The sequence below is a fragment of the Augochlora pura genome, chromosome 6 (assembly GCF_028453695.1).
Source record: "Augochlora pura isolate Apur16 chromosome 6, APUR_v2.2.1, whole genome shotgun sequence".
In the NCBI taxonomy this organism is placed as follows: Eukaryota; Metazoa; Arthropoda; class Insecta; order Hymenoptera; family Halictidae; genus Augochlora; species Augochlora pura.
The window spans coordinates 23,839,279-23,863,344 of NC_135777.1; the positions used below are offsets into that span (position 1 = coordinate 23,839,279).

The following is a 24,066-nucleotide window of genomic DNA, read 5'->3' on the forward strand; positions in this document are numbered from 1 at the left end:
TAGTAGTCACGTGACTAACCAAGCCGCTATGGCGTGCCATTGTGTTTTGATCCTGTCTATTCCTGTCGCGATTGCACTTTTGTAAAATATGTCATTGAAAATTATATGAACTGAGTTCCCCAGTTGTTGAAAGTTTCTTTCGTGACTGTTATTAAAAATACAGCAAAAAATGAGTTCAAATAAAAACAGGATTACAGCAAAAAGTATGCCGGATGATAGTGATGGGGTTAAACATCAACGCAGTTCACTGGCTGTTAATTTAAGTTGTTCGTCAAACTTAGTGGATTCTGGAAATGGATCGCTCAAGCAAATAAATGTCGAATGTAACGATAAATCGTCTTCACCTGCACTCGGTTCTTTCCGAAGAAGCAGGAGATACCGAAACCGAAGTAGGCTATCTCAAAACAATACGTCTAATTCAGCACATTATGATATACTTTCGAATCAAGTGAGCGTGGTTTTAGAGAGAATAGAAAACGATGTTGAATGTTTAGATAAAAATTGTGATCTATTGAAGCAAGTTATTTTGACAAAGACCAAACAAATGTTCGACACGCGGAATGAACTGTCTGTTAAAACTGAAGCAATTTTAAGCAAAAGCTTAAACCAACGCATCGATGTAACTCCGAAGGATAAGCACAAAAACAAAAGGAAACAATTTACTTGTAATAAAAGACGATTGTTTGTTTCCAACAGTCATACGAAGGAAGCGAATAAAAGTACTGCTACTATAGAGTGTAACTCGTTACCAATTGTTAATGTTGAAAGAGAAGAAACCAGATCTATTTGCTCTGATACATTAAAAAACAGATGTCCTTCGAGTTTGAATGTGTCAGATGATAGCATATTTGCAGCAGTGCCTATTGGTTGTTCCACAATGATAAATGATGAAATGTCGGACAAGGATCAAGAATCAGATATCAATATTAATGAAATACATTCCCATTTTGTGACAAACAAAAATACAATACCTATGGAGATAACAAATATCCAGCAAGTAGGTGCATTATGTAATAATAGAAACTCTTTGATTACTGAACAAGGTACTAAACCACAATTCAGCGATCAAGGAATTTCTGTCGAAGAACATAGTGTAAGAACAGCGCAAACTTCTTTAGCTGTAAACACATCTACTAACAGTATAAGTAAAGATAGTAGACATGTAGATACATCCAAATACAAGGAACGTTCGATGGAAAATAGTAGTAAGAACTTTGTAAATAGACAAGAAAAAAGTATTTGCTCAACACTTTTAGGAGGAGTAAAACAGGATACAAATATAATTAGTACCTCGTTACAAATGAACACATCCTTAGATGTTTCAAATAATTTATGTCCACGAGGGAGTAACATTCCTAGAGGAATGTTGAAATTGAATAGTACACTAAATAAACACAACAGTGTGAAAAACAATGTTGATGGCACCGATACAATTGAAATGGAAAGTTCCAAACATCAAGAGAGAGACAATGTGCCATGTAGAAATAGATCTAATGTTGTTGCAAAAGATAAGATGCTCATAAATAGAGTACAAGGCAGCCAAAGCTATGTTGAAGCTACTCCTTACCCAACATGTCGTTCTGTTTTGTTGAAAACACTACTGCAACAAAATATGTGAGTATAGACACTTCTAGTTTTAAAAACTATACTCTGTATTTAAATTATGTTAATGTTGCGTTTAATCTTTTATTTTGTAGGAAACAAAACATATCCAAGGAATATAGAAAATCATGTTGTGAAGAAGACGCAAGAAGTGGATCTGTAATCTTAAATAATTCGTCTTTAGATTTCTATTCAAAGCCACAAAAAACAATGTTTATAAACGAGTCAACGGATGAAGGTGAATTAACAAAAAATCAGGATGCAAAAAATTCTACGATACCTCCAACTATGAGAAGGAATAAGAAAAGGTTATTGCCTTTGCACGAAACTTCACAATTGTTAACGTTTTCCCCAGTGGAAAATGCAAATATATTACCTGGACGTACGCGGCTAAGGAACATAAGTAAAAAGAGAAAAAATCAACGTAAAAACAATAAACGCACTGCAGTGGATAAATGCAGGAATGTAGAACACATCAATGAAGAAGACAATGATCAATTGGAATTAGAAAATAATGTTGTTATCTGTGATACAAAGGTGCGGCAAAAAAAGCCTAAAAAAATTACGAGAAAAAAGATTATTGTCAAACAACTTGCTGGTGGTGATGATATTCTAAGGAGATTAAAGGAAAACAACTCTAATGGGACACAAACCTCTGCTTTAGACAGGGATTCATTGAACGATTTTCAGACATTAAACAAACAATCTTCAAGAATGATAAAAGCACAAAGAATAAATATAGTCATGACTGGTTTATGCAACGAGTACGGTTTTTTTTATTTAAAATTTCTTACATAGTTATTTGTTAAATATTATATTTATTATTTTTTTTTCTTTAGCGATAAAAATATCATTAAAAGTGTGGTGAAATCTCTGGGTCATGCAAAAATTGAATCAAGCGTTACGAAACGAACAACGCATGTTGTAACTACGGGTGTGCGAACAATAAACTTGTTACACGGAATCATACGTGGCTGTTGGCTTGTAAGCCTCGAATGGGTTTTGAAATCGTTAGAAAATAATGCGTGGTTAAATCCAGAAGAATACGAAATGACGCACTTTTCAAAAGCAGTATTGGTATGTATAGATATTATAATGAATAGATAAAACATTATTTACAGAATATAAGTTTTACAATTTTTAGGAAAATCGTAAAGATAGACAATTATTTGGAACTGCGTATGTTCCTGAATTGTTTGCCGCTTGCGGACAGTTGTACATTGGAAAAGATACAACACCTCCGTATAATGTGTTGAAAGATCTTATAAAAACTGCAGGTGGTCATATTACTGAACGGCCAGAAGCAGCGAAAATTATAATTGATTCAAAGGGTTTAAAAGAATCATGGGTATTAGATTGTATTACAACAGGTGAACTGCAACCATTCGATCAGTATCAGCGATCTTAAACATTAAGATATTTCGATCTAAGAACAAAAGCAAAATAGAGATCAAATATTTTGTTTAAATATTTATTCATAGATATAATATAATTGTATCTAATAGAAATTATTTTCTACTTTTTATGTGTATATGAAATAAAATACAATTGTACATTATTGTGAATCATTCTCGTCCATTGATTTAAAGAAAAAAGTAACCAATACTCCTGCAACAAATAAGATATAAATGAGTTATTGATTCAAAATGATTCATTAGATTAACGTAAAGATAAAATATTTTTTGTAGTAGAAAAGAACACATTTTGCACACTTGTACAAGGGTCAAGTTCAATATAAAACACTCATAAATAATAGCAGTTATTCGCGAAACAATTATATCGACAAACCATTGTACATTGGCCGCCATTTTCAGTCTTATCTTTTGTGTTCAGTGTATATAATATAATATTAATAGTAGATTCACGCTGAATTCATAAAATATGCAATACATACGTGAACATATTTAATGCATTCGATCCAAGTTCCACTGCAGTAGTGTAATTACCGCGCCATTTGTATTTTGGCGGCTCAGGCGCAGCCGTTCCTCGAAAGTGCGTTCTGTGAACGGAATATTCGAAGCATTTATAATATTGTAACTAACAATTATGTATATGCATATTCCAACAAAAGAATTATGAAATATAAATTAAGACATTTCATAAATAGACTACTTCATTTTTGCTCTAATAAATTATTTTTAACAATGAAAAGCAATTTAGGAACTACGCTATTATTTTGTATAATAACATGTCTCATGTTAATATTTGTAACGCTGTTTGAGTAATCATTATTTTTATAAAAAAATTCTTCCAAACTTTCAACTCTTGTACACATAAAAAGTTCAAACAATATCAAAGAATTAAAAATTTCTTTTTAATCAAAATGTTTATACAGGTGTACAAATATTTGTATAAAGTGTGATCGCTTCTAGAACTATATATACAGTTTATTAAATAATTATATTTTCTACTATAGCGTTGTTTCATGCACAATTTTCGAGAAATTGTGTTTTCTACGCTCGACGAAAGCATTTAACTGCCGAGCAGTCGTAATGCACACATAAAAGTAATCTGAATTGTACATAGAATCAGATCTTACACCAACAAAAACCTGATTAATTTAAAATTGCGTTATCTTTTGTCGCAATCATAGCGCTCAGGTTAGGTTGTGCCAGCTCGTGTACACAATCTTGTAAGTAAGCAACAGTATACGCGTACGATGTGTCAAATCGGCGAGCTGGCTAACATGTGTCTTTGTATTTATCCAATAGTAATGTTCTAATATAAACACATCTCACAGTCATGGATTACTATAACATTAAGTAAGTAGTAGATTATTGATTTCTCGTTCGTTTTAAAAACAATTGCTTCACTATTACGTGAATATCCTATTCCCTTCGTGAGCGAATAAGTCCCATGACACGTATTGTATGGAATTACTATTTCAGTATCTTATCATAGTTTTAATTAGCACACTTAAAAGAACTGTATATTTCGACGTCGTACAACACGTTTGTCAGCTACATAAATATTCGAAGGTCGATATAATTAGGCATTGTAAAATATTATTTTATGGCATAGTTTTTTTGACAGTGCTAAAAGGAGTATTGGCTGTTTTTGCAATTGTACAACGATAGTTCTTGCACAATCCATGTTTGGACATAAGATTATATTTCTAGATAAAATTTTAATGCCTAGCATTGATTTGTCATAGAGGTGTGAATTTATTTTTATAAAGATTTTATTCTCAAAAATACGTGATCAATATTGCGATCGTAAAATTGCGACGGATGAGTAATCGGGATATAATAGTCATAGAACGATGGAATTTACATCGAAAACGAGATATAGGTTTGCAAAAGTATACGCAATAAAAGAAAGCGAGTGGTGTAACAGTGTTATTTTTACCAACAGAACTAACTTATGATGGATCAATGGAAGTATGCTAAGTCAAAATTTAAAACCCATAATGTGCAACGATCAATTGTTTTAAGATGTAAAACTATTTTTAAATTGTAGTAAAATCTTATTATAGAACTTGAATAAAAGCAATACAAAACTACTTTTATTATATAAACATTCATGAAACCTTTGTACTTTCATCAAATTTTATTATTCCATTTCTGTTAATGTTATTTTTATTCTTCGGATTTGTATTCTTTTTAAATTTTTTGTTGAAATTTCAGCTCTAGCGAATATGAGAATTTCCAATCTATTCCAAGCACAGACAAGTGCATTCCAATACCGAGGCATAATACAACCATAATAACTGATGTCTATGCAGGGATACCAGAAAACTTATTGCTCAATTTTATTGGATTTGTGGTAATAATTAATTAAATAAAGTGTAATTGAAATTTATCTACATGATGGTTTCTTTCTTTTTCTAGATACTTGTTATTTTGTTTGGTTTATTACGCAAGAAGGCATGGAATTATGGACGTCTTGCTCTACTCAGCAAGACAGATGAGAGATGGATGGAATTATTTTATGGGGATAACGATAGTAGAGACACAGATGTGTTATGCATAGAAAATTCTGTTAATTCGCAGCTTTCTCAGGTAGATAGAGGTTTCCTATCATGGATTGTTACAGCATTCAAAGTGACGTAAGTATAAATGCAGTATTTCAAATATACAGAAATCTTACTATATTTTTAAATTTTACGAATATATTTTCCTCATGATTTTAGCGATGAAGAATTATTAAAGCGGGCTGGTCCTGATGGCTTATTGTACATATCTTTTGAACGTCACTTAATTCTTTTAAACAGTTTGATGGTTGTCGTAGCCCTATGTGTAGCATTACCAATTAATTTCCACGGTAACATGCAAGGAGACGGTGCAACATTCGGTCATACAACATTATCAAATTTAAATCCAAAATCTCCATGGATTTGGGTGCACTCATTAATTATTTTGACCTATCTACCAGTAGGTGGTTTCATTATGAAACGTTTTCTGAAGAAGGTATGGTGTAACATGATACTGAATATACAGAAACGATAATACCTAATTAGTTATTAATATGTATTTATAACGTAAGTGCAAATAATAAAATAATGAAAATGATATCGTACATAGGTGCGAGATGCTAAGCACGGTGCTGAGCTCGCAGCGAGAACACTATTAATAACAGAAATACCAAAACATCAGTGCAAAGAAGAAGACCTTATGGAATACTTTAAGTATGTTAAGTTTTACTTTAAAAAGAATAGAAAATTTGTTATGGCAAATAAAAGCATGTATCGTACAAATTCGATATATATTCTGTTACTATATCTTGCAGAGAAGATTTTCCTACACTGTCTGTTGAAGATGTGAAATTGGCTTATGACGTTAGACGTCTTTCAGCATTGAATGCAGAGAAAGATTGTGCTGAACAAGCACGTTTGTATTGTGAAAATTATGCAAAGAAGAAAGAACCTTTGACAATGTATCCATATCCATGTGGCCAATTAATTGGTTGTTGCTGTAAATATGTATGTCACTTATAATCCAGTAATTATTTTCATTAAAAATACTTGAAGATAAACATAATAATTATTTCATAGAAAGTTGAGGCCCATAAGTTTTATATGAACGAAGAAATCAGATTAACCGCGTTAGTCGAAGAGGAGAAAAGACTGTCATTGGAAAGACCTTTGGGTATTGCCTTTGTAACTTTAGGTTTGTTATTACTTTCGATACTTTACATTGACACGTACTTTACTTAAAAAATAGCAAAACGTTGCTTTGTATTGTTGTTAAAACAATTAATTCATACGCAATCATACTTTTCAATGAAACAACAAGAATAATAACATTCACGATTACATCTCAAAGGTACACCTGGCGCAGCTAAAACGATGCGTAAACGCTTACGCTCTTTACCCAGCATAAAATGGGTTGTAGATTATGCACCAACACCGTCCGATATCGTTTGGGAACACTTGAGTATACCAAGATCTTGTTGGTATCTAAACGCTGTTTTAATCAATTTCTTTCTGGGCATTGTATTATTTTTTCTTACTACACCAGCTGTAAGTAATTTTTAGTCAATGTATCAGCACTATAAAACCTCTAAACTTTGCATTACAATGTAACAATCGTAATGTTTGATTTCAGGTAGTAGTATCTGCGCTAAATAAATTGCCAGTTACAGGAGATATTATGAACCTAAGTCCAGTAGTTTCATATTTTCTTCCCACTGTACTACTAATTAGCGTTGCTGCATTAATGCCGGTATTAGTGGCAAGAAGTGAATCATTAGTTAGACACTGGACTAGGAGCAGTTTAAATCGGGCAGTAATGACGAAAACATTACTTTTGTTATTGCTAATGGTTCTCATATTACCCAGTTTGGGACTGACTAGTGCCCAGGCATTTTTAGATTGGACCGTGAATTCGGCGAATGACACGGAGAGATGGGATTGCTTATTTTTGCCAGATCAGGTACCGTTTCATTGACCTATCCAGAAATTCAAAGCGTCTGAGCGTCCCATTAACCCATTACCGCCCTCTGTACCTGCACAGGAACACACGCTATGTGTTGAACGACCTTGTTTCAAACAATTTCACTCCTAAAGCGCCCATTGTACACGGCTGAGTACACCCCTAAAACTTGATATGTAAATATATCTTTTTCATTTTATTTTCTTATATAGCATATTTTATCCCTTATGGACTAATAAATAGAAAAACAATAGAAAAATATAATATTGCAGTTTCATTTTGGGCGTTAATGGGTTAAATAAATTGGTTTCTAACTGGAAGTCATTCCTTTATTACAGGGCGCTCTATTTGTGAATTACGTGATCACTGCAGCCTTACTTGGAAGTGGTTTGGAATTGGTCAGATTCGCAGAATTAGCATTGTACACTATTAGGCTCTGTTTAGCTCGAAGTAGAGCAGAAAGAATACATGTTAGGAAGGCAGTGTTATGGGAATTCCCTCTGGGTGCTCACTATGCCTGGTTGATCTTAGTTTTTACCATGACTACGGTGTACAGTTTAGCCTGTCCACTAATCACTCCTTTCGGGCTATTATATCTTGTAGTTAAACATTTGGTATGTTTAATACGTTCTTATTAAAATTCAGCAGAAAACTGCAATGTTATTAAATAAGTATATTATGTCCAATGTTGGATAGGTGGATAGACATAATTTGTGCTTCGTATACGGACCAAGCATCGGCGGAGGTCAGTTAGCAGGGGCGGCGGCAAGCGCCACCGGAGCTGCTCCCATTTTAGGTCAAGCTGCGTTACTAGCTCTGGGTCTACTAAGGAGAGGCTTAGCGCCGTTGGCCGCTGTACAACTTAGCGGTCTTGCGGCAAGTATTTTGGGCCTTGTTACTGGAGCTACTTTACCATCAAGGAAGTCCAAGGTACAGTCAATAATGATTGTCTCTTGTATACGTCTTTGCTTGCCGATCTTAAGATGTATAATACATTGTTGAATATCATTGTTTTGCAGACACAAGCTGTAAAAAAAGATCTGTGGGGTGGACAAAATTTCGTTGCACCCGTGTTGCGCGACAAACAGCTGACTCCGGAGGAAATTGTACCCCCCAGGTCAAGTTCAGAGCAGAACACGCCCAGTGTAATAATAAACGCCAGTAGCACTTCGGCACAAGAGAGTCCAAAGCTTTATCAAGATTATGGTATAGAATCGTCAGCATGATTATGCTTTTCTCATTTCATTACAATGAATATCTAGTAGGTGCATTAACGTCATTCGATATAATCGCAATGAAACATGATATATGCTGCGACTAATTATTGAAATTCCATGTTTTATGATATAGTGTATACGTAAACACGACAAGTGTGTTAAAAAATAACATTGAACCTACTTGTCGTGTGGATGTACATAGAAAGCGTACGATATCAGCATGTCATTTTCCGTTTCGAAAGGAATGATAAGATTGAAACTAGATTTATACCGGGTTTCTCGTAATACGTGGGACCCACTTCAGGAATAGATTCTACATATGAAGGCAACAAAAAAGTTATAAATATATATAATAATATTAAAAAAGCAATAAATTATTTCGGCATTGCACGAAATTATTTTTCTGATATTAATTATTTGTTTATTCAATTCTAAGTATGTATGTTTCAAATAAGTCAAGCTTTACTGTATTATAATCACTAATGAACGAAATTCAGTTCCATTGTTTGATTATGTATAACCTTCTTCTTTAGAGAGGATCTTTAGCAATCTCAGTTACTTATTATAGAGAATACTTTAAATAAATAGCAACAAGTATTATACCACAATATGCGAGGTATATAGAGAAAAAGAACAAAAAGTTACAATTGTACAAATAAACAAAAATACAGCTAATATGAAAACATTACATGTATTTGTGTCCACTTGTCTAAAAGAACTTGTTACTATACTTTTAAGTTAATGTAATCGTACTAAGCATATACTAAAGACTGTCATGTTGCATAAATAGCATTTCTCGCTTATATTACAGAAAATTTTCTTAAGTGCATCAAGTTTCATCTTACATTTCCATCAATGACACGCTTGCATACTATGTATAATTTAAAATACATAGAAACGCTATTGACAATTTTATATCACCTTGGCTCTACGGTATTCACAGTTAAACAATGTTCTAAGAAACTATTAATCTATTTATTATACATTATCGAGTTTTAATGCGACAAATAAACAAATACGATTTAAATGAACTTCTGAATGAAATCCAATCGCTCATATAGGAAAGAGATAATTTACTGTCATCATTGCATAATATTAGATATTGATTTTGTTTAATCGACGTCTTAACACTAATTACCATTAAAATTAACATATTTCACGTGATACAAATGTTTTAAAATGTACAAGGCAGTGTGAAGATACAATTATTTCAACGGTGGAGATTGTTCCTCGACCGATGCAAATTGTTCACATAAGGAATAAAGATTTAAACGGGAACAGATCAATTTAAAAACAGTCTATCTAATTGGCATCCGAATAATTATGAAATCAACCATTGGGCCCTTGACAGTTCATCCGTACCGGAGTTTTAATTAAATTAGGATAAGGCACTGAATTAGTCTGCCACACTTTTTAAAATTAAATACTTTTACCGCACATTTAAACAATTGAAATATATGATTACTGTGAGCAAGTGAATACATGTTAAGTTTACACTTGCAGATGAACTGAAGCATTCCATGTCAATCTACTAAGATAAATAATGTTCATGGATAATAGTAGACGTCTGCTTAACTTTCAAAACAACTGCTAGGTAAATATATATGTATAAATATAAATAAAAGTATGTGCTACAGGTATCCTCGATTACTTAAAAACAAGGTATATAATCTTATATCAAAAACAGAAGTATACAAATAGATTATAAGTAGATGAATGTATCAAGCAAGCAGATTGTCAGATTGCTTACCACGATGTACAGTAAAATTGTTATTTTAAGAATTAAAATTGTTTTTTTGAATAGTATTATTATTAAACCGGCCTATTTGACATGGAATGGATGTCATTGCATTGTATAATATTATTTCATGATACTTTGCACCGTGACTTTCATGGAAGCTATAAATGATTTCCAGTACATTTTACTATCCACATCTATTTGATGAAAAGAAATGGTTCATTCGAATAAACTACCACCAATTATGGCTTCCAGTTGACTAGAGGTAAGATTATTCAACTCCTCTACCTGATTTCCTTCTTTTCTCAGACTCAGAGACAATCGATGCAATGTTTTTCTTTTCATACTTTTCGAACCGTAATCACACGGTATAAAGTCGATAGGTTGCACGATCTCTTCGTCGTCCTCCTTTTGAGATTCTTCGCTTTCTTCGCTGCTGGGATGAACCTACGAGTCACATCACCGTTTACTAATATTGTTCCATGAAAATACATGTGGTACATGAATATAAACGGGGAAAGCAACAAAATTATTGTGCGACTTTCAAAATCAACTTTGTCTCATAGCCAAGTTGCGTGCATTATAGTGCAAGAAACTACGCGAATCCCCAAAATATAATTGTATGTACAACGGCACAATTTAAATATTTATAGTGTTACAGAATGGTTTACTCACCAATACATTTGTAAAATTGCACGAATAAATAAACGATAAATAAATCATTTGTTAACTGCAAATTAGGTAGTTTTTTTTCTTACGACAAATTACATTATGGTTTAAAAGAAATCCAAATAGGTAATAGCAAATTTGTACACTCACTTGAACGTATAAACTTAAACAGAACATGTTTGTTTGTTTGCTACTACTTCTCACTACTGCCAATGTCAGGGAGAGGATGCTGGGAACAATGAAAAATAATTAAAAAAAAAAGAATAGAAAAAGGTTGATTATCATTAATCTCTCTTTTTTTTCTTTCGAAAATATTCACTAACAAAAAACAATACATCTACAGTTATATTATCTCTATAGAACTGCGCCACATGTTTTTTTTCTTTAATCCATTATTATAACTTGTCAATCGACATTTTATACAGATGAACGCAGTACAGCGTTTAATTATATTTGGGTCTGTTAAAATGTAGAACAAAATAAAGTCCCTTACATTAGTGATCATAATTTACAAATTTCTTTTCATAAACATAAATTGTCATATAATCGAAATTCTGTAGGGTGTGTTATTAAATGAAACGCGCGTTGCAATTTTTGAAGCTAAATATTGAGAAACGAATAGGAACGCATCCCTATGAAGCAAATACTTGAAAATGCGTTTATTCTTTTACGCAGATTCAGTACCGCAAACGAAAGTAAGTCGCCAAACGTTCTGCTATTCTCAAATAGATAATATTCTAAATAAAATCTGGTCATGCTCTACCACCACCAACGCAATTTATCGCTAACGTGCTTTACGTCAAATGTACATGATATAAAGGAAAAAAGATGATTTTAGATGGAAAAGCTAGGGATGGGCATCCATATAGTTGCATTGCACTGCATTGCTTGTTTTTCCTTATAACTTGTCACGACGATACTCTTATTACAGAGCTTCATCTCACCTCTACTATGGAAACTCTTGGTGATGGTTCCCGCGGCGCAGCTTTCTCCAATGTCACAAGTGGACTACTGGAACCTGTAGAAGAATATTCTCTATCCGTTTCAGTGTCATTATCTGAATAATCTTTCTCGTCGTCAACCGATGATTTCTGCATTTCCATGTTTTCGTGTAGCTTGCAAACGAAACCACTCTTCTCGTCACAATCATATAAATTTCCCTCTAAATGCACTGTTAATATTCAAACAGCGTTAATAGTTGGCTATATGCATATATGATCGCAATATTATTACCTTGACAAAAAGCAGCGCTGCAGAAAGAGCAATGCGCGGATGTTCTACGTCCACATTCTGCGCAATGATGCCAAGGACAACTAAATCTTGAATCCACATCGTCGATGTCTACACAAGTTTGGTGATATTTCTTACCACATGTTTTCTGGTCACAGACCACGAACTCTTCTAATTTTTCAATTTCTTGCCCACAGCCCCAACATGCCAAATGTTTTCTCGTTCTACGGGCGATTGTTCAACGATTAGATATCACGATTGTCACAAACATACATTGATCATTTACCTCTTCTGACGTTTCATTTTATCCACCTTCTCAAACTTCTTTTGTGGCATAGACGGTGTTGTTGCCTGCGATTTTTGTACTTTCAAGCCTATAAATCCGCTACAATTTGGTGCACCGCACAAGCAGGGCTTTCGAGTTTCTCCATCGCACGCTAAATTATAATTAAAAGTTAATTCTTCACCGTGTTCTATATCGCATAACGCAAATAGACCTATACGGGTATCTCCATTTACCGTCCACTTCTGAGTCTCGCAATTTGGCGAACATGAGTGATCTGTAATTTTGAAAACGTAAGTTCATCCTTTTTATTTCAGCATTTGAGAAAGACAGAGGGTACTCACTCATAAATCGACTTAAATTCCCTTTCGGCTCGGCATCTATCATTCTATTATTATCTATGGTTAAAAAATAAAAATTCTCGTTCTTTAATTCCTTTTTTCTATGCAGCCTTCGTTTGTACTCAGCTTCGTCTATAACTTCACCTACGTACTCAATAACAAACTGTCCCGTTTTAATGTGTTCTAAACTTCTAAGACCCCATCCCCGGGCCGCAGTGTGAAATGGTTCCATAGCGGGATATTGTCTTCTCGCGAATGCCTGATTGTTACATTTTGGACCAGCCGGACATATACCAGGACTACATTCAACCAGTAATATTCGATTTAAACAATCCGTCCCAGGTGCACAGGGATTTTCCCACTCCGCATCACAGTCGCAAGCGACAATACTTTCGACTTCTGTCGGTTTGACATTACCAACTGGTTTATTTACCTATAAATATTATCATATTTTATTACAGATTAAGATTTATAATATGGTATGAAATAATGATATGTTGCGTGGAAGTCATTTTGAGAAAAGGTAAGCAAGGCTTTACCTTTAATTTAACGTAATGTGGAGGTTTTAATCCTCGTGGGCCATTATCCTTAGCAGCAGCTCTTTCGATTTTTAAACGCTGGTGTATATCATTAGCTTCTTCCAATGCTTTTCGGTAAGTATCGTCTCTGTTATTTTTTTTCCCAATCGGTGGTTTTATATTTGCATCGCCATCTTGGTAAAGAAAAGCCCGGCCTCTAGAAACAGCAAAATAATAATACAAATGTTAAAAATTAATCATTATATTTTATAAGTACCTCAGTTTTCTGATATTAGAAAATTGCGAACTACTTACCTATGTACCCAATAATAATTATTTGATCCTAAGAACATCACACAAAATTTACCAGGGCTGTGGGGTATAGCTTCTATATTTTCAGGAATTTCATGTGGATAACAAATGCGGGATGGCCACCAGCGATAATTACCGAGTTTAACCCAAACAACTTCTCCATACAAAGGCAGTCTGCCTGTCTCACAATCTTCGCAGATAAATGCACCATCTGGTGCATCTATTCCTAAAGTTATCATTGCTTATAGTACACATTACACGTTGATATACATTTACGTATTTATAATATTACTGTCGTAAGTACACGCTACTTTTTTTGTACTACTACCATGTCCCCATCATTACAAGATGCTACACTACTGTTACAACTATAACCATTATCGTTACAATTATGTTTACGTTTGCTATGTAAACAAAATAATTACCTAGACACTCAAGATGAAACGAAGTTGGACATGTATCGCAACAGATAAGACTTCCACCCCTTGTACATAAAAAGCACCATGCTGCATTTACTGGTGGGTGAGGTGCTTGATAATGTTTTGGACACACTATTTGGCTGCCGGTTAAAATTATTGAACCAGCAGGCAAGCAAGAGGTAGATGTATGATAAGATGAAGGGCACCGCACGCATCGTGCTAACTTCTCATTTGGAGTTCTTGAATGACTATCCTGAGGATTATCCGAACTGCACGTGTGGCACACATGATACGGACAAGTTAATCGACCTCCTTGCCAATGAGACTAACAAAAAAATAAAAATGCTTATACATTTTAAATGTAACAAATTGAAAAAAGTATGTCAAAATTTTGTTATTACCTGTGGCCATGATTTTAGACAAGACGAGTGATAATGTTTACCACAGGCTATAACAGTGCACCTTATTCTGTCGCCTTCCCTTTCATTACATATAAAACAAGCAGGCGCTACTCCTGACAAACAATCTATGCATTTAAATAATTCATCTTCCTGTTCATCATTTTTACCTAAAATAAGAAATTACACATTATATTAAATATAATTTAAATATTCTTAATACATATAGTAAGCGTCATATAAATTTCAATACCGCCATTTTCATCCTCGTCTATATTGCTTCGTCTAATTTCTTTGATATCGTCGAGGATTTTATCGTCCATTGTACTTTCATCGATGGAATGCTCTGGACTGGATTCGCCAGGTTTTACACAAGATAAATGGAAATATGAATAACAAGGTCCTTTACATCTGGTCAACTTTCCAGTTTTTTCACATATTTGACAAACTTTTTCTTGTTTCATTCCTTTAAAGATATTGTACGGCCTACTCTTTTTAATTTCTGAAACAATCATCTCCTCTTTTTCAACTTTAATTCTAGACTTTCTAGTGTCCTTTGTATTCAATTCCATGTCTATCGACAAATCTTCTTGATCGGACAAATTATCTTTGACTTGTGCATTAGAAGCGTCCGACGTTACATACGACCGATATTTTTTACGGAAAGAAGAGTTCATTGAGTTCCAAGTTTTCTTCAAATATCTTTTTATATCCTGTTCCGATGCATCTGGATATTCATCTTCCAACATATCTCTATTCCTTTCATAATAAACTTCGAATACACCATCCACATCCTCTTCGGACTTAAATTCCACTTTCTGTGCACCGGAAACATCGTCGTTGGAATCTCGTTGGCTCAAAGGAGACATTGGGGGTGTATCAGAATTAAGTCTCGAATTACTTTTACCATTCTCTGTGAACTTCTGTGTTTTAGATAACATTCCATCTATTTTGTATTGTCCTTTTTCTAGTTCATATCCCTGCAATGCAATTACATAATACGTTAATAACAATAATTTTAAAAATGTACTTCTATTCTACCTCAATCCTATTCATATACTTACAGTTTCCTGCTTAACACGTTTAGCATCAAGGTCACTGGAGTCATGAGAATATTTTCTCTTGTTAACTTTATCTTTCTCATCTGATGTGCTTGACTTAGGCGACCTACTTTTTGTATTGTTCTCTTTTGGTTTAAAAATATCAGCCCTGTTTTCATTGCTCATCGGTTGAACCTCCATAGCTTCTTCTATTGCGCTTTCCCATTTAGATTTAATTCCAGGTTTTACAACAAATGCAGCAGCATACTTTGCATCCCTCTTTTTAACTTCTGCAGTTATTGATTCCGACAATTTTTTAAAATCAGCAAAATTAGTAAATGGTATCATGGAATTTGAAGAAACCCAACTGTGGCGTCCTTTATCACCAAAATATCGAACGTGTATCGTCAATATCTGGGATTTGGCAGTAGCTAGTCAAACAAGATTATTATGATTTATTGCAATTGAATTATATCACTCATATTACACTTATTAATTATATATTATTCATATCTAATGTAGATATTATAACATTATTTACAGATTTGAATAACTTTTGCAAAATGTATAAAACAATTCAAAGAATAAAATAGAAAACATGGACATACGAAGAAATATACTTAAGAGAGAATATTTTTAAAGTTGAATACAAACATACCTTTCAGTCTATGATAAGTCATTAAAATTGGGTCTAATGTTATCACACAAGGCCAAAAAGGAAAATTACCAACGCGAGCCCATGCTAATTGACCTAATACCCAATTGCACTGTATCGGTGTACCAATTACTTTTGGAGCAGCCTCATCCATGGTACTTAGACTGATGGACGAATCACTTGTGTCATCCATATCATTGGCTACATTAATTTCATCCATGCTTTCATTACTGCTATCAGAGGAATTCTGATATTTTCGAGCTTTCGACATCTTGGAACTCTATAACACGCGTATATATATATATGAAATATGCATTGCATAGATAAAGTTATACATAAAAACATAAAATATTGCTACATTTAATATTATAATGTTTTATTAGAATAATATTTTATTGTATAACGATATAATTTGACAAGTTATGGTTGATTTTGAAAAAATATAACATGCCTTTGGAGAATCAGCAACCTCATTTTTGGGTGATTTAGGCTTTATTGTTCTACCATAACGACTTCTACCTGACGAAATCGTAATAGATTCGGTATTAAAGTCCTTTTTATCATCTTCGAAATTGCTTTTCGTCACGTCCAAATTACTGCCGCAATCGCCAAATCTTGATTCAGTAATTACGTCCACCTTACTGTTCACTCTGTTGATAGAGCTCATAGCTTCCTGACTAATTCAACATTTTCGCTACTCAGGATGTAGAATGATTCTATATTAAAAATCCTTACACACTTCTTCAACAGTGGGAGAGATATAAACTGATGAACTTGTATATAAAGAGCTCACTCATTGAAAACAATTTCCATTATCGCTGAAAATAGCTGCGATGGCCGATTTTCAAGGGTTACTTTATATCATAGAAAAACGACACGCATCATTGTCTGTTATGCAGTGGTGGTATTCTATTCTGTCTAAGCTTCTCATATAAACATAGCTTTTGTCACATTAATCATGTAATTGTATTAATATTAAAAAACTGTAAATGTAACTGAACCTCACGAATCTGTGGACAGGAACGAGACGCGTTTCCCGCGATTTTGGGTAATTCTCATAACCATGCTGTGTTTAATTTTTCACTATAACAGCAGTATTTGGTGATTTTTGTTTTGTCAATTATATTGCATTATTGTCATTTTCGACTGTAGATTTGTCAATATAAACTTAATTTAACTACTAAAATTTATTGTCATTATTTATCGATTTGTAAACAGTTTGAAATATAAATTGTTTAAGCAAAATTATGAGCACACTGAGTCGTTACATACGATGCATATTAACTTTGAATTTGCTCATTTATCTATAATTAATAAAATAATATGCCATTATACAAAACTATTGACAAAGTTTATTAAGCAGTATCTTTAATATTTATTTAGGTACACTTATTTCGTCAGATGTTTATGTAATGTTCGTCTACATTATGATTTTTGTTCAAGAAATAATAATATCTTAAAAAATGGTATTATTATTTAGCTTTATTAGTACTTTATAAAGTATTATATTACTGCACATTTGATAATCATAACTTTTGAGCACAATGGACTATAGAGAGAGAGGGGGGAGGGCAGAGAAAAAGAAAGAGGAAGGACACAAACTTTATTACTAATTTATGATTCTCTAAGTTTTGCAAAATTTAGCAGTACAATGCTTTTTAACATCTATATTAACAATTTCACGCAATCCACATTTTTCTGCATTGTTCTTCACTTCCTTTACAAAATTCTGTAAATCATCCTCTCGCAATTCTGCCATATATTTCCGTAGTTCAATTAATACAGTCGCACCTTTTTTTAACAGTGGAGAAAGATTAGGCAACTGTTTTATCATATTGTGTGCTATCCATAAAAAGTCGAATTTATTGACGTAATCAGATTTGCATTTGTATGTCTCTATAGACGTTATGGGATGAAAAATCACCTAAAAATATTTTATATATTGTAGAGAATAATATGTGTGCTGCAATTTATTAGATTTTTTTTATGCTGCACAATACCTTATGATTCTCAATGTCTATCCAAGAGATATTATCCTTTTTATGTTTAGTGCTTTCTCTTTTCCACGATTCTTGCTCCATTTCATTGTTTGGTGGATCAATTACTAATGTACCATTTAAAATGGAAGAATCTCTGTGCGATGCGAAGACGTCTTCGCAAAAGGGTTCTTTTGTTTTTATTTCATGAATACATCGCATTATTTCAAGTTCAGCTACATCAGTTGCTCTATATTTACTAAATTATTTATTTCATGCTGATGTTAACATATAGAAAATAAAAACTAAATAACATTTAGAACAAAATGTAGACTAATGTTACCAATTGTGGTTTGTATTTTCCAACATCCATGTAAAAAAGGGTCCATTCGTTATATCTCCTAAATAAGCATAATGTAGAAAGCCAGGTCCGTGTGGTATTATATTACTTAACAATGTTGGATTGCTTCTAACAGGTTCACCTTCCAGCCAAGTAAATGCAATACCATTGTTTCTCCAAAATCTAATTTTAAAATAAATAAATTGTGAATACTAATACATATTTACACGACGATTGTGTAATAAATTTACCTATACTCCTGCAAAGTTAAATGTGAAATATTACGGGACTTCAGAACCATATGATAATCCCAGTCAAAAACACCGTTGCGATAATCATATCTTGTTTTTAATGACTTTCTAACTCTTTTATCCCAATAATCCACAATAGGCACATTTTCACATGTTGCACGGTCCCAGAATCTTGTAAAAAATTATTCAAATCGAGAGAAAGATAAAACGTGCAAAGTATTAAAGAAATAGATACTTTAATTTATTTAAACTTACTTGAAAATTGATTCTATTTGATCTTTATCCTTATATTTAAATTTATCCAAATTTAACCAAGGACAGTCAATTGTACCTGTCGGTATATCTACCAAACTATTTGAAAGCTTTCCTAAATACTTGGCAGTTGTTGGTCTTACAAGGGTATTGCCAAATATTTCCAAGTAATACCGAGTTGCTTCTTGTAACCCTTAAGTGTATTCAATTTTTATATCCAAAAATGTCTTTAACAAGAAATATCACAGTTCATTGTTCTAAAATCTTGTATACATACCTAGATTTTTATCTAAACAAGTATTTAATAAAAGGATAGATCTACCAACTTGTTCCAAGGTTGGTTCAATTACATTATACGTAATAACACAGTCATGGTGCAAGTAAGATGATGCCAATGTCTTCACAATATGTCTCGCGTCACCAGCACCTACAATTAATACTTCGAGACTTTCACCTGTACAATTAATTTCATGTTGTATGTCTAATGCAGGACTGTATCCCCACCACATATTTATATACTATTAACAAATGTTTAGTTGACTGAAAGTTTAAACATTGAACTACTTATTGGTGTTGAGTAAAGATTTCAGAATATGTGTTACTATGGTAACACCATATTCTTCTGATATCATGTCATATAGTATACGTATATGTATAAAATAGTATAAACCGTATATTTTGCATTTCATATTACGAATATTAACTTTCGTTTATTTCATTTTCATGTTAAAACTTTCTCGCGTTTCTATAATTTTCATCTTGACGAATCTTTTAACAATTATGTGGTAGAACACTTAAAAGTCTATATGTATATACATATACATCATCATTCACACACACTTATGTAACACGACAAAATGTAAAAGGACATTTCAACAAATAGAAGTATTATATTAAAATAAAAAGTCGTAGATTTGTATAATAATAAAGTATAAACATGTTTAGCGACAGTCGTGTCATAGACTTATAAAATCATTTATTTTACTCCTATAATATAGATTCTGTGACACAGATAAAAATAATTCTGTTTTCCGAGCCTCGTTTGCACAAGGTTTTCTTAGAAACATATTCATTTTAATTTGATTTCAATGCACTACTAGCTCACTTGTCTCGTTTCTTTTGAGCCCGTTTGTTACCGCATCGTTGTAAAATATCGGTAATAGGTCCTTTATGTTGAAATATAGCAATAAGCTGTGTACGCGCTTCATTCATTCCTTCACTAATTAAGCTACTACGTTGCATGTTTCCTTTAATCAGTTCATTTACACGTTCAAGTCCGTCATCTTGCCTATTCCTGACGTTTTGCTGTGATTCAAGCATCGTTAATGTTGTTTTCAACTTCTCGTGTACCTATATGAAAACAATTAATGATAATTTACCATTTTATTATTATGACCGATTTTTAACACTGAACAAACATACTTGTTTCTCAAGATCAGCAATATCTTCCATCTGTGCTGTCAGATGATACACTTTCCAACCATTTAGCTTTTGTAATACATGTTTCTGTTGTGCTATTTCTGCCACTGTCGGTCGTCTTTCTTCACGGGGTCGAACTTCACTTGGTCTCCTATAATGATGAAGTCTACTACTCCACCTATTCTTCCAAGATGGTCCTGTAAAAAGGATAATAAATTTTTGCCATGTGCGACAGTATCACTATTTTCCCTTACAAACCTAATAAACTAGGTGTAGGTCGTGTTCTTATTGTAACAGTTGTCTGTTGTGTAGGAGATTTGATGATGTCACGTTGCGTATTCGAAATCTGTCTTTTATCAGACGATTTCTCTTTCGGTTCATCCTTAACTTCTTTCTTCATTCTTTCTTCCGTAATAAATTGCATTTCTTCTTCTGTACATCTTGATTCCGTCAATTCTACACTGGTAAGCTGTTGTTTTCGAGGTTTCTTTCTTGGAGACATCTCTACCGTCGGATTCATAGTAATTCTAGATTGTTCTGGTTCTTCGTCTAACCCTGGTGACGATGTCGCTGAAACTGTAGTAGATCCCGAACTTTGACATCCTCCACCGTCTTGATCTCCCCTTGGCGAACAAGGAGGACTGGATGTTGTGACAGGTGGTAAGGATGTAAGTACAGGAACCAAATTTTTTGCAACACCTAAAAATATGAAATTAGTCGTTTGTTTTTATAAAATAAATTTAACAGGATGATGAATGCAGTGAAAAGAAAACAGATGACAGTATGCATCAGAGTATTTTTGTATCTTGTCATACCTTTTACAGGTGAATTATCATGATCCCTTTTCCTAAGTATACTTGGTCGTGGAGATGCATTTGGTTTGGTATGCGGTTCGTCATATCCTTGTTCAACAAGTAATCTTACTGGGTTTTGTCGATATTGAGAATATGCTCCTATGTAACAGTATTAAAACATAAATTTCTTTTTTTTTTTTTAAATTATAAACAAAACCAACAATTACAAATTACCTGTCGGTTCAAAGGAGTAGTATGTTGTAGTATGTGGTGGATGCAGATATTGTCCTTGAACTGGTTGAGTAGGCATTGTATTCGAATTATTGTTTGTACTGCTAGTTGTAGAGACTCGTAAACCAGATTGCTGAGAGGGTTTAATCTGAACTGTAGGTCCAATATTTTGTGCCTGCACTGTTTTAACAGGTGCAGAGGTAGCTCTGGCTGGTGCTAGAGGTAAAGGATGTAGAGACATCCCAGTTATTCGAGCGACTGTAGTGGGTGTTGGTTGTGATATTCTCGTTACATTTGATGTACTTGCTGCTGTAGTAATCACACGTGATACTGTGTTAATATTTGATAAAGATGTTACTGTTTGAACTACGCGCGGAGTTGCTTGTTGTTGTGATTGGGGTTGTTGTTGTGGTTGTTGTTGCTGTACCTGGTGTAAGATTGATTTCATTCAGTAGTTAATAGGAGTATTTGAGATCAGTCGTACTTTTTAATACTTACTTGCTGAGATGGAATGACAATTCGACTTACAGTGGCAGCTGAAGGACCAGCAACTGTATTAATTGATAATTGTCGTGCAACTGTTGGTTGAACAGCTACTGAAGCTGTACCACTTATTCTACTTGCAGTTCCAACCATAGCTGTTGACACAGCTATGCGATTGACTGTACCAGGAGTACTTAGAGATCTGTTTGATTGATTGGGCTACAATTATAACACAGAATTGATCTAATTATACAAAAATACCACTCGGTTATCTTAATTGTTAACGAGTATAATAATTTACTTGAATAGTTTGAGTAGAAGATCTGCCAGATTGTGTAGTCTGCGATACATTCGTCGCCTGAGGTGTAGGTAACCTACTCTGTGAACCTGGCAGTCTTGTAATACTACTACTGTTTGTTTGAAGGACAGGTGCTATCAATCTGGAGGGAGTACCAGGAACTCCAGTTACCACTGTGGCTTGTACAGACCTTCCTTGACCTGTTGGAGTAATTGAACGAGGCTGTTGACCGGTGTACACAGTGGATGGTGGTCTAGAAACTCGACCCACTGGAGGTGTAGGATGCCTCTGAGGTTGAGCATAGACAACAGATGTTGTTTTAGGTTGCCATTGAGGATTTGAAATAGTTGTATTGATTCTAAAAAATTGTAACATATAAGATACTTTAATAACTACAGCTAGTACTACAATAAATTTGTATTATAGTCAAGTGACAGTTTGTAAAATCTTAACGATAGATTTTGTAATACTTACACACTCAACAAATAATCTATTTATTTTGTGAATAGATACTTACCCTGACCTTGTTGTTGGAACAGTCTGTCCTGTATTTGCTCTGACAATAGGAGTAGCTACCGTTGATCTTGGAGCAGATATATTAGCTACTGCAGCTGGTCCTCTTGGTACATGATAACTTGTTACCTGTTGTGTTTGCTGTAACAGCTGTGGTGCTTGTGGTTGACTTTGACGCTCTACTGTACTTAACATACTTGGAGATATTATCCTCACTGTGGACCCTACAGAACAAAGCTACAAACAAACAAAGAAATAATCAGATTTTGTTATGATTTAATAACTATGCAGATGAATAGGACTTTTCTTTACCGTTGTTGTAATTTTATTACTTTCTGGAGTCGATGAGGTACCAGATGGAACCATAGGTTTCATTAGAGGTAACTTTGGATTTGTATCCATTGACATTGATTTACCTACATGATTGCTAGGCGTTCCAATCGAACCCACTATAGTTTGCGTCGACTGAATATTCTGTATATTACTTTGCACAACACTTTGTACATTCTGCACGCTTTGCATTTGTGCAACACTTTGCATAGATGCTTCCGGTAGACGTTTATCACCGCCACTTTCCACAGAACTGATTGTTGTATTCATAACTGATACTCTAAAAATCAATTTTTTAAACGAACAAATTATAGTAAATTACAATGCTTCTGTAATTTTATATCTTCATACATATGTGTTGTGAAAGATAATTTAAAAATGCTACAAACTATTTCGAGGTTACACGATTTTATTATGATTTGGTTAACGATGTCATAACAATACAGATGATGACAACGCTGCGAGGATCACGCTACTATTATATCGAAAATGTTTCTGACACGAAAAATAATAATAGTTTGCTGTATTTTAAATTAATGCGTTTTCACTAAATACCGTGAGAAAAGTATGCGTACCTTTAAAAAAATGTTACACCGTAAAACCATTAGTGTTTTACTTAAATATATGTATACGGCATTGTCAAAACACTTCTGTTTCATTGATGTTCCTCGAAACAAACATTGCACACGCAGAAAAGCACCTTTTTCATAAGTACAGAAGTTTGTAGCGCTCAATGTAAGCACAGCTCAGACAGGTATACATACATATATAGTATCGTGCGACCGCGCGAACTTAGTTATGATAACGCCATACTAACATATGTTTGTATGCATGTATGTATGTATTGTAATGCAATTCCCTGCAGTAGTACCAACAACGGTAGG

The 24,066-nt window shown here is 33.6% G+C and overlaps 5 protein-coding genes and 1 long non-coding RNA gene across 11 annotated transcripts; 2 read left to right on the forward strand and 4 right to left on the reverse strand.

Moving 5' to 3' along the window:
* Positions 1–15: 15 nt before the first annotated feature.
* Positions 16–3,146, forward strand: Mcph1 (Microcephalin). The gene is made up of 4 exons (XM_078183053.1): positions 16–1,614; positions 1,698–2,366; positions 2,442–2,679; positions 2,747–3,146. The coding sequence occupies exons 1-4, from the start codon at positions 170–172 to the stop codon at positions 3,008–3,010; spliced, it is 2,616 nt and encodes an 871-aa protein (XP_078039179.1). The 5' UTR covers positions 16–169; the 3' UTR covers positions 3,011–3,146.
* Positions 3,073–4,277, reverse strand: LOC144471251 (uncharacterized). The gene is made up of 3 exons (XR_013494236.1): positions 4,142–4,277; positions 3,497–3,601; positions 3,073–3,210 (listed from the first exon to the last, which is right to left on the reverse strand). It is a non-coding gene; the product is annotated as an uncharacterized LOC144471251 (long non-coding RNA).
* Tmem63 (transmembrane protein 63) lies at positions 4,228–10,644 on the forward strand. 4 transcript variants are annotated; one of them, XR_013494226.1, is made up of 14 exons: positions 4,228–4,364; positions 5,229–5,367; positions 5,433–5,650; positions 5,735–6,011; positions 6,126–6,229; positions 6,331–6,523; positions 6,596–6,710; positions 6,867–7,063; positions 7,149–7,475; positions 7,814–8,089; positions 8,172–8,405; positions 8,495–8,681; positions 10,196–10,286; positions 10,497–10,644. XR_013494226.1 is itself a non-coding variant. In XM_078183057.1 (13 exons), exons 1-12 carry the CDS (start codon positions 4,345–4,347, stop codon positions 8,699–8,701), a joined length of 2,307 nt encoding a protein of 768 aa, XP_078039183.1. In that variant the 5' UTR covers positions 4,228–4,344; the 3' UTR covers positions 8,702–8,736; positions 8,826–10,493. The 4 variants fall into 4 exon arrangements, 3 of the variants coding, with proteins under 3 accessions (XP_078039183.1, XP_078039181.1, XP_078039184.1); XM_078183057.1 differs by lacking the exon at positions 10,497–10,644 and having other exon boundaries at positions 8,495–8,736; positions 8,826–10,493; XM_078183055.1 differs by lacking the exon at positions 10,497–10,644 and having other exon boundaries at positions 10,196–10,493.
* Positions 9,958–17,463, reverse strand: Nsd (Nuclear receptor binding SET domain protein). 3 transcript variants are annotated; one of them, XM_078183040.1, is made up of 14 exons: positions 16,747–17,463; positions 16,299–16,575; positions 15,665–16,071; positions 14,854–15,580; positions 14,604–14,770; positions 14,209–14,527; positions 13,787–14,009; positions 13,493–13,688; positions 12,957–13,386; positions 12,616–12,889; positions 12,333–12,553; positions 12,044–12,270; positions 11,250–11,328; positions 10,848–10,877 (listed from the first exon to the last, which is right to left on the reverse strand). In XM_078183040.1, the coding sequence occupies exons 1-13, from the start codon at positions 16,960–16,962 to the stop codon at positions 11,293–11,295; spliced, it is 3,720 nt and encodes a 1,239-aa protein (XP_078039166.1). In that variant the 5' UTR covers positions 16,963–17,463; the 3' UTR covers positions 10,848–10,877; positions 11,250–11,292. The 3 variants fall into 3 exon arrangements, with proteins under 3 accessions (XP_078039163.1, XP_078039166.1, XP_078039165.1); XM_078183037.1 differs by lacking the exon at positions 11,250–11,328 and having other exon boundaries at positions 9,958–10,877; XM_078183039.1 differs by having other exon boundaries at positions 10,848–11,328.
* A 421-nt stretch (positions 17,464–17,884) lies between these two features.
* On the reverse strand, positions 17,885–20,219 carry Dnaaf3 (Dynein axonemal assembly factor 3). The gene is made up of 6 exons (XM_078183100.1): positions 19,392–20,219; positions 19,118–19,307; positions 18,863–19,033; positions 18,615–18,794; positions 18,296–18,530; positions 17,885–18,219 (listed from the first exon to the last, which is right to left on the reverse strand). Exons 1-6 carry the CDS (start codon positions 19,621–19,623, stop codon positions 17,920–17,922), a joined length of 1,308 nt encoding a protein of 435 aa, XP_078039226.1. The 5' UTR covers positions 19,624–20,219; the 3' UTR covers positions 17,885–17,919.
* Positions 19,425–23,920, reverse strand: LOC144471214 (uncharacterized). The gene is made up of 11 exons (XM_078183054.1): positions 23,758–23,920; positions 23,165–23,462; positions 22,857–23,089; positions 22,343–22,697; positions 22,057–22,260; positions 21,562–21,985; positions 21,349–21,486; positions 20,792–21,232; positions 20,537–20,730; positions 20,220–20,464; positions 19,425–19,541 (listed from the first exon to the last, which is right to left on the reverse strand). Exons 2-11 carry the CDS (start codon positions 23,450–23,452, stop codon positions 19,532–19,534), a joined length of 2,532 nt encoding a protein of 843 aa, XP_078039180.1. The 5' UTR covers positions 23,453–23,462; positions 23,758–23,920; the 3' UTR covers positions 19,425–19,531.
* Between the last annotated feature and the right edge of the window lie 146 nt (positions 23,921–24,066).

Coding starts and splice junctions, on each gene's coding strand:
- Mcph1 (XM_078183053.1), top strand. CDS start 170: ATGAGTTCAAATAAAAACAGGATTACAGCAAAAAGTATGCCGGATGAT. Junction 1,615..1,697: donor ACACTACTGCAACAAAATAT/GTGAGTATAGAC, acceptor TTTATTTTGTAG/GAAACAAAACATATCCAAGG. Junction 2,367..2,441: donor ATGACTGGTTTATGCAACGA/GTACGGTTTTTT, acceptor TTTTTTCTTTAG/CGATAAAAATATCATTAAAA.
- Tmem63 (XM_078183055.1), top strand. CDS start 4,345: ATGGATTACTATAACATTAA. Junction 7,476..7,813: donor GCTTATTTTTGCCAGATCAG/GTACCGTTTCAT, acceptor CCTTTATTACAG/GGCGCTCTATTTGTGAATTA. Junction 8,406..8,494: donor TACCATCAAGGAAGTCCAAG/GTACAGTCAATA, acceptor ATTGTTTTGCAG/ACACAAGCTGTAAAAAAAGA.
- Nsd (XM_078183037.1), bottom strand. CDS start 16,962: ATGAGCTCTATCAACAGAGTGAACAGTAAGGTGGACGTAATTACTGAA. Junction 14,528..14,603: donor GTCTAAAATCATGGCCACAG/GTAATAACAAAA, acceptor TTTTTTTGTTAG/TCTCATTGGCAAGGAGGTCG. Junction 12,890..12,956: donor GAATTTAAGTCGATTTATGA/GTGAGTACCCTC, acceptor TCAAAATTACAG/ATCACTCATGTTCGCCAAAT.
- Dnaaf3 (XM_078183100.1), bottom strand. CDS start 19,623: ATGTGGTGGGGATACAGTCCTGCATTAGACATACAACATGAAATTAAT. Junction 19,308..19,391: donor TTGTTTAGATAAAAATCTAG/GTATGTATACAA, acceptor AATACACTTAAG/GGTTACAAGAAGCAACTCGG. Junction 18,220..18,295: donor TAGACATTGAGAATCATAAG/GTATTGTGCAGC, acceptor AAATATTTTTAG/GTGATTTTTCATCCCATAAC.
- LOC144471214 (XM_078183054.1), bottom strand. CDS start 23,452: ATGAATACAACAATCAGTTCTGTGGAAAGTGGCGGTGATAAACGTCTA. Junction 23,090..23,164: donor GTAATAAAATTACAACAACG/GTAAAGAAAAGT, acceptor GTTTGTTTGTAG/CTTTGTTCTGTAGGGTCCAC. Junction 20,731..20,791: donor ACCTACACCTAGTTTATTAG/GTTTGTAAGGGA, acceptor TCCTTTTTACAG/GACCATCTTGGAAGAATAGG.